At 31.4% G+C, this 13,950-nt stretch overlaps 2 protein-coding genes across 2 annotated transcripts in view; one reads left to right on the forward strand and one right to left on the reverse strand.

Annotated features, from left to right (window-relative positions):
• Positions 1-1,955: 1,955 nt before the first annotated feature.
• LOC105204580 (DNA-directed RNA polymerase I subunit RPA12) lies at positions 1,956-3,478 on the forward strand. The gene is made up of 3 exons (XM_011173710.3): positions 1,956-2,190; positions 2,707-2,932; positions 3,059-3,478. Exons 1-3 carry the CDS (start codon positions 2,058-2,060, stop codon positions 3,081-3,083), a joined length of 384 nt encoding a protein of 127 aa, XP_011172012.1. The 5' UTR covers positions 1,956-2,057; the 3' UTR covers positions 3,084-3,478.
• A 2,081-nt stretch (positions 3,479-5,559) lies between these two features.
• The window catches only part of LOC120357212 (venom dipeptidyl peptidase 4-like), a 48,584-nt gene continuing 40,193 nt past the window's right edge, over positions 5,560-13,950 (reverse strand). Inside the window, exons 6-8 of the mRNA XM_039447204.1 lie at positions 11,214-11,374; positions 9,856-10,067; positions 5,560-9,764 (exon numbers count right to left, since the gene is read on the reverse strand). Coding sequence (XP_039303138.1) covers positions 9,666-9,764; positions 9,856-10,067; positions 11,214-11,374 — 472 coding nt within the window. The 3' untranslated portion in view covers positions 5,560-9,665. The remainder of the gene's footprint in view (positions 9,765-9,855; positions 10,068-11,213; positions 11,375-13,950) is intronic.

The following is a 13,950-nucleotide window of genomic DNA, read 5'->3' on the forward strand; positions in this document are numbered from 1 at the left end:
TTTTGGTTTGGTTTAGTTTGGTTTTTTATTTAAAAAAATATACTTGGCGTTTTTTTTACATTTTTAATGTCTTTTTTAGGCGGATTTCACGAATTTTTGCAAAGAATTTTGTTACCTTAATAATATATTGCAAAAAAATATACTTACAATTAGCTGCGACTTCAGAAGGAATAACGCTCTCGCTCAAAGTATCAGCATTTTTAAGCTAGAGGCGCTAAGACAGCGCGGTAACGATACCATACCAGTCAATTGTGTCAAGAGTGTCTCTTCCCTTTCTTTTTTCCATTCTATAGATATGATTCTATAGATATGATTCTTAATAAGAGCACACATTTGTAATTTCCAACATTATATTATATTAGAAATACAAATCCGTCGGTAGGTCTTGCTCCTATGGTAAAAAAAGAGGTCCAACCATTAAGAATCACCCTGTAACAATTAAAATTCGAAAAGAAAGAAACTCACTTCTGAACAAAAGACGGGAAAAATTCCGAAATAAAGATTAAACAGAATTTGCTGTAAGTGTACTTATGTCTTGCTGGAAGCATTTCATAATTTGTTTATACGCGCTCAATTAAATGGTGGTGCTTATAAATCTGGTTATTCGTCTCACTTCTACATTGTTTTAATCTATCTTATGTTAGTACCTTAATACCTTAGTTTCTCAATGTCTCAAATTCAAATATCTTAATATTAATTATTATTAACGCTATGTCTACTACTCTTGTTGCTAAGCATAATTATTGTTGTCATTAAGAGTTATTATTATCATTATTCCCGTTTTCCTTCCTTTCCTTATTTTATTTAGGAAATTATTATATATAATGTCTTTAATTTAAACCGACGTCTACATGTTCTAGAGTCATCGTCGACTAAAATCAACGAGTTGAATTTAGTCGAGCTTTTCCTTGTTATTCATGAGAAAATGTTATGATATTATTTTTAATTTCTAGTTCATCGCTATATTTGGTTTAGAGTAATACGCAAAAAATTACAATGAAATCATTGCAAATTATTATTTTTAACGGCGAAAAAAAAGAAAGGAATAAAACTGAGAAGGAAATAAAATAAAATAAAATAAAATAAAGTGTTTTATATGCTTGGGAGTTAGATTTCGTCTAGCGTTCGGGGATCTCACATATTATGGAATTCTTCGGAATAGATTCCGATCGGAATTATTCCGTTTTCTCCAGAAAACACAATAGAAATTTAGGGAATTGAATAATTTCGATCGGAATTCATTCCGAACAGTTTCATAATACGTACCGTGGAGTGCGCATTGATTTACGTTATAGATTCCTATTATACTTACGTATATTCCTATTATACCTCCCCTAAGTACATTTGTAAAACAAATATCTTGAAACTTTTATGTGTATGTAATTAAAAATTAATTAAAAATTAATTTAAATATGTACTTAAAAACGCTCAAAATTATTTAGATTTGCCAAAAATTACATTGGATTATCCAAAATTTCATTTGAATTACTTATAGCCCTTACAAAAATTACCTCCGTGACTAACTCCTTGTCCCCTTCACCAACTCCAGTCACGGCAATTTAATCCCTTTGTTACCTAAACATTGTAAAATTCAAAATTGTTGCCTTAATTAGTTTTGATAGACGACACGTCACTCAAACCAAAACCATTGTAATGAATGTACATACAATTCATTTGAATAATACAATAATTACCTTTTCATTTGATATAAAATTTATTTTAGAATTAAAAAAAAATTAAATACAATAGTGCTTATAAAAGTTTTTCATATTAAACTACATAAATGTTAAGTATTTATTCAAATCGATGCTAAAATCATTTGGTGTAGATTAAAAAATTAGAATCCTTCACATGATTTTAGCATAGACTTGAACCATTTTATCGACAGTGTTGCAAAATAAATGTGCTATGTAGTGCCAATTTCGAAAAAGGATGTGCTGGCGGTAGTGTATGGGTTCGTTAGTGAAAATCAAGAAATTTTATAGGTTATGTTTTCAAGAGGAAGAAGGGCAAGTTATATACGATTCAATTGCATGCGTTTTAATGCATGTTAAACGATGGCAAGTGACAACAAGAGTTGTTTTACTACTGCGCCTGGCTTCTGTCCAGATTGTGGTTCAATTTTGCCGTTGCTAGGCGAACGGGGAGGAATTAAATGTTACACGTGCAAGAGAGAATGGAATTCCGAAGGTATTGTATCTTTTTCAATGAGAGAACGAAATTCTAAAAGTATAATTTAGTTGAGATTTTCGATATAAATTTTTATCGATCGTATACAGCATCTAATATTGTCGCGCTTTTATTACGACTATTTTACAGTATTAACATAATCGTAAGTGGTTATGTATTATATTAAGTACTGTTAGTCATTGTTACATGTCCATTTTTATCAAATTAATTTCAATTTTGGTTTTTCTTATTATAGAAAAAAACTAGATCTAGAAAAAAAAGTTAAAACGAGATTACTTACTATATATATAGTATCATAAACAGTCTTAAAAAATACGAATCTGATAACAATCAAAGTTTATATATATATATAAGAAAAAATATACTTTGTATGATAGTAATTTAACATATTATTGATATTTTAAGAAATATTTTTATGAAACATTTGTGAGATTGTGTTAGCATTCCTTTATGTGTGAATTCAAACAATAATTAAGAATTTACGTTAATATGGAGAATTTCTAACATTGTTTTTAGTTTTTGGTGACATGGGAATGACACATACAATCTTCTTTAACACCAAGCATACTTATGCCAGTAGTGTATCTGTCAAAGAAGGTGAAGATAGTGAGGATGATGCGGAAGGGCCAATAGTAGAGCGACAATGTCCTCAGTGTCAAAATGACAAAATGTCCTACGCAACGTTGCAACTGAGATCTGCTGATGAAGGACAAACTGTGTTTTACACATGTACCAAGTGCAAGTGCGTATCCACATGTAGCAATATTGTTAGCACAGCATTTATCTTGTATTGTCTCTATATTACATCCAATTTTTTTTATGTTGCTTATAGTATTTTGTTAATGAATAGAAATTATTTTATTTGCAGATTCAAGGAAACAGAGAATTCTTAATATACAATTTTGTATTGTACATTCTTATTTTATAAGAAATTTTTATATTGAGCAATGTGATTCTTCTATTTTTTAATAATTATTTAGAATAAGTACTTTAAATAAAAATAAAAATATACTCTTTTGATGCATTTTCACTCAAAATGAAAAAACTAAGAAAAACGTGGCGGTTTTTCCTGTGAAGTGAGTTATTAAGCGTTAAAATTTAGAAGTTTAGAAATTAAGATATCTGTTATATTGGTTAGTAGTAATTTTATTGTTTATTAGACATAAACAAGAATGGAATTAAAACCAATAGTGATTTGAGCACAAATTGGATCGCGGTCCAAATGTATCGATATGAATATGCTCTGTAATTTTATATCTTACAAACATAAATTCTGTTATAAAAATAATTTATTCTCTACTTTAAAACATAAATTATCTACTTTAAAGTACAAATTCTGTGCTTTACAAACAGAAATTCTCTACTTTAAAAACGATTATTTTCGTATAATTTTTGTGTTTTTAAAGCATAGAATTTGTATTTTAAAACAGAAAATTTGCATTTGTAAAGCAAAATTGTATTTTTATAACAGAAAACTTTTATTGTAAGAATTACAGCACATATTTATGTCGACATATTTGCTGTTTAATTGCAGATTCAAGGAAACATTTCTTAATGTAAAATTTTACATTATATATTGTATTTTATAAGAAATATTGTTACATAAAATAATATTTCTCTAATTCACTTTTTTTTTAATGGAAAATATACATTTTTTTTATCCTATACAAAACAACTAAAAAAATAAAAAAAATCCAATATTTTATATTTTGCATTCTATAGGTTTTTATTAGTATGTGCGATTTATTAATTTATTAATTTATTATTTATAGAATTTTTAATAAATAATCCATATTGGAACCCCATTCCACGATCGCTACTGATCGCAGTGATCGCCACCGATTAGGCGCGAACGGGAGCGACGCCAGGCGGAAGTTCGCGCGATTGCACCGACATCTCGAGACTTCGCTCGCAAGCTGAAGCGCGTCGAGCAAACCATATGGTAATTTATACAACATAAAAATCGACGGATAATGGAAAACAATATATTTTACCATCATACAAAAAAGCAAACTGCCACATATTTGTGCTGTAAATTTCAAGATGACGTCTACAAGGATTTTTTACCTATAACGTTATTCTTACATGAATGTTTACTTCAATCAGAGTAATATTTTTGATACTAATCACTGATTAATAATCAGATTAATTAATGACATCTGAAGATAGTACTTGAGACAATTAAATATAAGAATCGGCTATAAATACCGGCCTACGATGTCAATCTTAGATCTCGGAAAGCATGTCACACGGGACTGTGTTGGCGCACCTGACAAAGGGAGCGCCGAAAGAGCGTGTACACAAACTTCAAATTTTTCCTGTTCTAATAAAAGCTTTTGCGCGACTGACTGATTTGTCGCACTGTACCGATGATAATTCAAGCGGAACGCAATGAGAACAAAGCGCGAATACCGAATTGTAGGGACAAATAAATAGTAGTAAATACGAGTACAAATTGACTCACCGTTTGCCGCTGGTCCCTCCGTCCAGCTCCATTCGGCCACACCTCTCGAACATTCGAGATCCCATTAAGATTCTCTTCACGACGATTTTCCTTCTCTTTTACACTTGGCACAAACGCGCGATATTTCGCTTTCGACATTCCTAGTACTCATGCCCGTCAAAAACTCAAAATATAAAATACAAGGGAACGGAGACAGACGCGATTAAACGCGCGACGCGACATCCCAACCCGACTGTAGACCATTTATACAGTCTGGAAATCACAGAGGATCCAAAAGTCTCCTCACGATGATTCGTCTTGATTTACACTTGGCACAAACACGCAACCCTTCGTTTTCGGCACTTTTGGTACTCACGCGCGTCGGAAACTCAAAATACAATGGCAACGGAGAAGATACGAAACACGATTGAATTAACGTGATACAACTTCGCACCATACATCGTATCTGACACAACGGTTGTTGGCCAATGTTGGCACAAACGCCCGACGTTTCACGTTACTCTCGACACTCCACGACACTCTTGAAACACTCGTTCGCGTCAAAAACTCGTACGGACAACAACGAAGACGCGAGTTGAAACGCGCCACGACCTTCTGCCGTGCCCCCTAACCGACCGACTGCTGCTACTGCGTAGCGGCGGCGGTAGTGACGCAACGGCGCGCAGGCGCAGCCACGCGCCAGTCACGTGAATCACGCCACTACGCAGTGTCAGCAGTCGGTCGGTTAGGAACGTTAGGAAGCAAGGCGGAAAGTCGTGGCGTGTCGCGGTGCATTTCAACTCGCATCCTCGTCGTCTCGTACGAGGTTTTGTCATGAACGAAGAGTGCCGTGAAATGTCGAATGTGAAGTGTAAAAATATAAATACTCAAAATATAAATACGTTTCAAAATATAAATACTCTGCCTTAATAAAACATAGAGCTTTATTTTTATAATACACTCAACAAATAGTGGTGAAAGAGAGTACACTTGTCATAATTTCATAACTCTACTGGGTCACAATATCTTCTTTCTAACAATGCTCCGTTACCTTAATTAAGTGTAAGTAAGTAATTTTTGTATATACAATGCGCGTGTGTGTCGGGATAAAAGTTAACAATTATTTTTAATAAATTCACCTTGATCCACTCTCAAAATTGTTACAGTGGTCCTTGCATTAAAAAACTTTAATTGAGGGTTTTGTCGATAGTCCCTTGTACTTATCCTAGGTATGCATTTATACATTGGCACTAATACTTGCCCGTGGTCTAACAATAATAAGAAGTAGATATGCTATCTTACGTTAAGGAAAAAGTGTCTCCATAAACTAATTGTTAAATTTTATATGCCATTCATTACATAAACTATAGATATACAAATATGATATAAATTGATGTAATTGTACTTTCTTAACACTCTGGTATACCCACAGTATAAGCTAGAACAGAAAGACAAAATTTGTAATTATCGATACATGGAACGCATAAATTACTCTTTCTGACAATTAAAATGCACTGAATAGTTTTTTCCTAAAATCTATCTGTTCTTAAAGAAACTTTTGAATTGATTTTTCTTTAAATTTGGAAAATTTTATTATAAGTTTTTAGAAAATTAAAAATTTGAGAATTATATTATTAAAAAGTCGAGAATTATATTATAAAAAATTCTTGCAGTAAGATTCGTGAAAGTTTTTATTTTTGTATTTTAAAGTAAAGTTACTCGCGTGTAATTCTACGCATTTGCACTTAGATTACCTATCCATATAATCTAAGTAATATTATTTTTGTGTTATGGTGAAATCAATTTCAAAAGTTTCGGTTGATAGGATCTTATTATTAACGCACCTCTTTCGTTCGAAAGATTTTACATATTAAAATAATATTAGGATCAATATCTTTTTTAACAATGCAGTTATCAAACGCGATGCTTATACTCCCAAATATTATATTCCATAGCATAAAGTATATGTATGTTTTATACAAAACATATGTTTAACTTGTGCATATCTCATACGCTTTTATTATATATTCTTTTCATGGAAATGTCTTTGTACATATTATTTTCATAGTGAAATGCTTCTCTCTCGAAACGTGCAGCAGTTTGTAGCGATACAAAAAATAATGTATCACCTATCTACAGATCATTACAAAACATTGCTTTCACGTACAATACGTACATTATCATCGATTCTGAAAGTATAATTTAGTTACCATTTCCTACATAATTTCTTGTCAGTCATCATATGTCTTACATTGTCGCACTTCCATAAAAATTACGAACGTTACAACAGTTCATCAAAAAACAGTTGTGAAAATATGTTACGTTTCAAGAACATTCCTAAATATATCTCAAAAATTGATTGGCTTAATTTCACATTTTTCTGCCGCAAAATTTTGATTTTTATGTATTAAAATTGGTTACATCGTCCGCAAATATTGCAAAGTTATTGAGAAAACTGTGCTCGTATCCAATATTCTTATTTCAAGATTCGTTCAATTAACATAATGTATAATTACTAACAGTCATTAATATCCCATATCGGAGTAAACAACATATTAATTTGTTTCTTTTTACACATAAGAGTTTTATATTTTTATGGAGTATTCCAGAGCTTTAAGATAACATATATGAGTTCAGAAAATTCATTTTTGTATTAAAATCAAAATTATTTAGCACATTTTACATATTGAGTATAAATCCGTTATCGAGATTTTAAATGTTGTAATGTATTATTGACCAATAATTTCTTTAACTGCATATTAATTATAAGGAATAATAAAAGAACGAAATAATTATTACTATTATTAGTTTTCTGTTCTTAATAAAGATTTAAGTAACATAGTTATATGAAAATGTATATTGTATAAGTAAATCTTTATTTGAATATAATATAATTTGACTTAGAATTTAATTTTGAATATAATAATTTGTATTCTAGATTTTCTAAGTTATAACTCAAATACACTTAGTGGCAAGAATACTTAGTATATACTCTACAAAGCAAGATATATCAATAGAGATATGAATTACTTTATCGACCTATAACTGGATCTGAATCTTTGAATACTAAAAAAGCTGTTAGGTTTACTTATGTATGCTTTGGGAGACAATTTAATAATTTTGATGTTATTAAATATATCTCCATTAGACGAATGTACGAGGCATTAAATTTGATGAAGATTTGATGGTAATATCAATAATCGTACTGGAAATGCTAAACGTAGTTAAATAATTTTGCAGAATATAATTAAATCTGGATAGATAAAAGATAAGAATAAGATAGATAAGAATTGATAAAAAAAAATGGTGTCACATTACATATTTTACATTCTTGTGATTGATTACAACTGTAATTAATTTAAAATAATTAAAAAAAAACATATTCCCTCGCATTTGGTATTAAAATCACAATAAAATTACCATATTTTTTGTGATATTAATATTAATATAATAACATAAGTTTTGTTGAGAGAACATATACCATTAAAATATCTTTAAAAAAAATTTTGTGTGTAAAATTATTAAACATACAATCTATTATTTTACTTGAAGATATTTTCAAATACAAATTGTAAAAATATATTGAATAGACCATAATAATTGTTACCTTTCAGAATATCATCGATAATATTATTGTCAAAAAGTGCTTGCAGTACACAATAAACGGTGTACTTTCGCTTTTTAATTTTATCGTCGAAAGGTCGACACATATTTTATGTGATGAAAAACGTATTATTCGTGAATAAAAAATTAATTTATTATCAATATAAAATTTAAGAATTTCAAACATCCGTTTTATGTAGTAAGAAACTTTCATGTGTACTCTACATTTTAAATGTTGAAATGTTAAATATATTTTAAGAACTCCAATAACAATTTTATAGTATGGAATATATTTTTTTTACTTTCAAACTACATACAAAAATTATTAAGTCTTGAGCATGTTTCTTTTAATTTATTTTGAAAGTAGGTATATTTATATTTATGTTTTTACATGTGCGCGCGCGTGAATGCGACAGCGCAGATTTATATATATATATATTTTTTTAATGTTAAAATTCTCTTTTATCAAGATTTGATAACTGAACTCATATATGTGAACATTCTTGATACATCAACTTGATATTTTGTCAAAAAAGGTGCAATTACAGTAATCAAAAGATAATCTAACATATATTAAATAAAATATATAAATATATGGAATATCTTTTTCCAGATGGTCAAATTATTGATAGTATACATAATTTAATTTAATTCAGTGATAAGAATACGACTTACAATTAGTATGTATTCTACAAAGACAAAATCGTAATTTTTCTATTTCATAGAAATCCTAAGAAAAATTTCAACACGTATAGATTACTGAGGAATTTATATTAATTGAAGAATTTGCCGATTAATTATTGTTTAATTATTAATATCGATGATATAGTAGAACTTTGGGATTAATATTTCGTCAAATAATATTGTGGACTTATTAAATAAAAATTGACATTAAATCGTAAAAAATTCCTCGTCCAATTCCATTTCCGCAATTCGAACTTGACGTTGATTGGTTCATTCGACCATCCGGGGAATAACGCTTTGCGTGCTAATATAACGTTAGAACAGTGCTTGTGCGCTGTAAGTACGACGTCTGCAACGATACGGAATACACACTAATGAGGTCTGAACGGCGAGGCAACTGGAGCTCGCGCCGTTATTAGGCCTTCGACACACCATTTGATCGGGTACTTTAAAAAACGTATCAAATATGTTTTTACAGACCTCTGCCCTGCATAGTTTTGTGACGACACTAGTGCCTAATTAATTACTTTATCTTCTTCCATTTTACGCTCACTCTCGCTCTCTCTCTCTCTCTCTTTCTCTCTATCTCTCCCATCCTTCCTGGGCAATCTCACACCGCTATATACACTCTTTAAACCTTCATATTACATATCGTACATTAACTATGTACACGTGACAAAGTATTTACAAGTGTGAGGCAGGTGGTGTACAGCATCTAGATTGTCATCACTATCCCGTGCTCCGATCATGATGACGTCTCAAAGCATTCGTCCAGGAAGTTTTCTAACGAGTGGTACAGATGCGCCCGCGATTGGACAATACCGTGGTCCTCATCCGTGTACGTCTGCAGAAACAAAAAATTTGCAATTGTTGCAAATATTATTTTTAATTCTATCTTCTTTTCTCTCTCTCTCTCTCTCTATCGGAGAACGTACCTGTTGTCTGAAGAGAATGTCTTTCTGTTCCAACACCTTCGCGAGCATAAGCGACTGTTGATAGTGCACATTATCGTCCAGGGTACCGTGAATCAAATAGTACATCTTATTCTTGATGTTTTCCACCTTATTGAGCAACTGACCCTGCTCGTAGCCTTGCAGATTGTCGGTAATGGTCGGCAGACCCATGAACCGTTCGGTATAAATCGAATCTGCAATTAAGCAATTAACACGCATCTATTAATGATAATAATAAGAAGAATTGTTAGTGCGTGTATAAAAACAAAGACAAAAGGGGAAAAAGGTTTGCGTTGTCACGTGGCGCGTAATATCTTATGCAGAAATTGCACAAGTGTGACGCTGCATAAGTCTTTTTAACGTCATCCTGTAAATCACGTGTATTTTTCTCGCGTGCTCTAACAAAAGGAGGTAAATGCTGACACGAATTTAAAGCAGTTGAAAAAGTAATATTAAAGCTGCAGTGGCGCGTCTCTTCCATGGAACGCGCACTTTTCTTCATTAAAACGACGGTGCGTAAAAAATTCTTAGACGAATCCCGAGGGCAAATGAGCTTAACATAAGTCATTTAAAGTAAGCCGTATTCTCCGCGAGTAAACTCTCTTAACAACGTTCGTTTATAGCAAAGGATATCTAGGTGAAAAAATATTGCTTCGCGCGCACTAACGCATACTAACGATGTTACAGTAATATCGGAGAAGAAGAATAAAAATACTAATGTCGATTAATTACTTTTTCTATCTCCAATATATTTAAATTTTAGCTGTACAAATTTAGTAGATATTTTTTAAATATTTAAATTTTTAAATATGATTTGGATCGGGCGATAAAACAAATTGTTCAATCGAGATTAATTCAGTAAATAAAAGATTTCATTACACGTATTCTATTTTAATTTTTATTTATTGCAATTATTCATTATATTATATTATTTATTACGTCTTAATTATTATAGCTATGTCAGAAAACAAATTAAAGTTTTGACTGAAGATATAATTAAGCTTTTTCTTTCTAGCTTATTTCAAATTTTATAAAAACCTATCCTTATTAACAGAAGACACTTTCCGCTTTTTGTATTAATTATAACACACGGAGTATCTTCCGTTTTATTTTTAGGATCTTTTGTCCTTTCTTTTTACTTTTATTACCGCTAAAACGGAAATTGACTGTTACATTAACCCTGTGTAATTAAACAAATTACAAGGAATTGTTTGTCCTGTCACGAGATAATTCCGGTTTACGGTGCTAAATCATTTCCTTTCTGTTTGAAATAATTGTCAACTAAACACATTTGACGCGTTGCGCCATTAATTCGATTAATTAAGCTATTAATTACGTACCGTAAAGGGCCCAATCCGTAACCGGCGCGACAGACATGCCGCACTTAAAGACACCCTTTAAGTCCATAGCGAGCGTCATGCCGGTCGCGTATCCACCATAACTCCAACCCCATATCGCCGTTCTTGTACGGTCAATGAAGGGCAATTTGTCCTGCAGATGCCTGCAAGAAGCAGAGAAAAGTCTCGAATCAATATCACTGAAAATATCACGAAAATAAGAGACGTTGAAGCACATGTAGCTAAAATATATTATTCGCACAGTTACACGAAACTGATTAAACGTTTTAAAAATTTCATAAAGATATGTGTCCCAGATAAAACGCAAAATCATAATAAGATCAAGATGACATCAAGTGGAAGTTATTTTAAGAAAAATCTTAATGTCACTCAATACACACACACACACACTTTTAATTTTATAATACATTCTTGTTATGGCAATAATTTTAAAATGTAATTTTTTTTAATTTTGATTTTTATCGATTATCGATTTTTTTAAATATTACCCTGGTCGAGGTAATATTGTCCGCAATAATTTCTTTACAGTTTTTCGAGGTTAGAGGGGATAGTAGAGATGCATACAAACATTAAATAAATAAATAAATTGATTAGCAATTTAATTTTGTAATATTACATTCGAATTTTTCTTTAAAGCTATGTTTTAAGTCCGGCAAATATGCGGCGAATAGTTTAAAGGAATCTTGTAATGTTTATGAATTGACCCAGAAAAAATTATTGAACACTAAGAACTGCTTTCGATCGGTAATGCCGTCTTCATTATTTTAATTAATTTTTTTTTGTTAAAAATTATTTTAAAGTTTTTCTTCAACATCGTACAAAATCAAACAAAAAGATAATTTTCAATATGTTTTGTAAGTCTACTTTATCGATTGCAAAAGTTGTTTTATTAAAACATATTTCCATTTTAATATATCTTGCAAGAATTTTTATTATGTATCTTCTCGCTTTTCATATCACAATTTGAGATAGTAATGATGAGTAAACGGAAGTCTTAAAGTCATTGCCACAGCACTTATCATAAAATCATCGTCAAAAGTGAATTGAGCGAGATTATAATGATTTTTCCTTTAAAAGATGACTTTCTACTTGCTGTCATCTTGCTCTTGTTATGATTTCGTGTTTTATCTGAAATGGCGTAGAAGCATAAAGAGGAAAAAAAAGAAGGAAAAAAAGAGTAGAAAGTATATAAGAGAAAAGAATCTTCGAGGAAACGAGGATCTTCCTATTTATAAATTTCGAAACAATATCAAAAGAGATGCCTATGACAGATCCTTTTGTCTCCATTTAGATGGATTGTGCAGGAACGCCCTACGAGATTACCCTCTTTTGCCAGAGAATGCCGCGGCGCTCGTAAAAAGACAATCGCCCTTCTCTCGCTGAAGAGCGCGCTGATAGTCGACCGCTTTGCGATAAGAATCGATGAATACTTAGTAATTTCTGCTTCCCTCTCTCCCCTCGTATCTTCCATTATCTCGCGTGCACTCCGCGCGATTGTACGTGCTACCAATGTGCTTCGTATTAAAGAACATGTGGCACAAAATCACCTTCCATGAATCGTGTGTCACGCAATTGCAATTTTCTACAGTAATGCAGTTATAATTATCGAAACTTTTCAGAGAATCTGATTCTTCCACAGCCATAATAATTTTATTAAATTATTTTTGCACCGAGCTCTGTCAGGGAAAATCGTCGAATAATTAGTGCTCTCAGATTTAAAAATAAAACTTCTTCGAAACGTTCACAAATATAACAAGTTTCAAAAAAACAAATTGCGTGAAATTTCTTTGAAATTATTTTAATATAAATTATTCTGATTATTAAAATTATGAATCTTGATATATAAGAATATTTTAAAGGAAATCAAGTTTCACAGAAACAATGCTCTGTCATCTTTAATACTTTGTTATATACATTTTCAGGGGGAGTATTTTATCTCCTCTGACATTACACATTACAATTGAAGGATGCCACTTTGAATTTGGTAACCCGTTAGTGACTCAGTCGTTGTCAGACTGATGACAAATGATTGAGAATATGGGATTCTGTAATACGCGTACGCTGAAGATAACTTTAGAATTATCCTTGAAACTCGAAATGTTCGAAGTTACATACAATGAAGGATTTAAAGTTTGTACACTTTAATTTGCATAATTACAATCGTGCTGTTATCCTCCTTAATCTCTGATATTTATCTTAGTTTAAATTTCGAAAGTTCATGATTTTATTATAAATTTACAATTTCATTTCAAAACATACACTGATAAAAAAAAGTATTTGATTCAAATAAAAATTATTGGTTATTTATATAAACCAAATAAGTATTATTCGTTTATAGTAAACATTACTGTTTTGATATAAAATAATTATTTGAATAGCACTAATATTTATTTAAATCAAATAATTTTTTTCTCTCGGTACATAAACTGCGCTTTAATTACCTTTCCAATTACCAACAGATTTGATATTGCGAATTAAGGAGAGCTTGACAAAGTGATATTTCATCACGGTACCTTTAGAGAAAGATCAACTGCAATTTGGACGCGGTATACACGGGCAAAGAATGCGAATGTTACCTCTGGGACGACCCGTGTATCTCTCAGACGTCTCCCAGATTGAGCGCCGCGTCTCGCCTCATGATTTCCGGAAACCCGGAGTGGATTCCACGCGCGAGGCGCCGCGCGTTGCCTTCCCGCCGCCGAGTAAAAAAAAAGGGGGA

The sequence above is a fragment of the Solenopsis invicta genome, chromosome 3, assembly GCF_016802725.1.
Source record: "Solenopsis invicta isolate M01_SB chromosome 3, UNIL_Sinv_3.0, whole genome shotgun sequence".
Classification (NCBI taxonomy): Eukaryota; Metazoa; Arthropoda; class Insecta; order Hymenoptera; family Formicidae; genus Solenopsis; species Solenopsis invicta.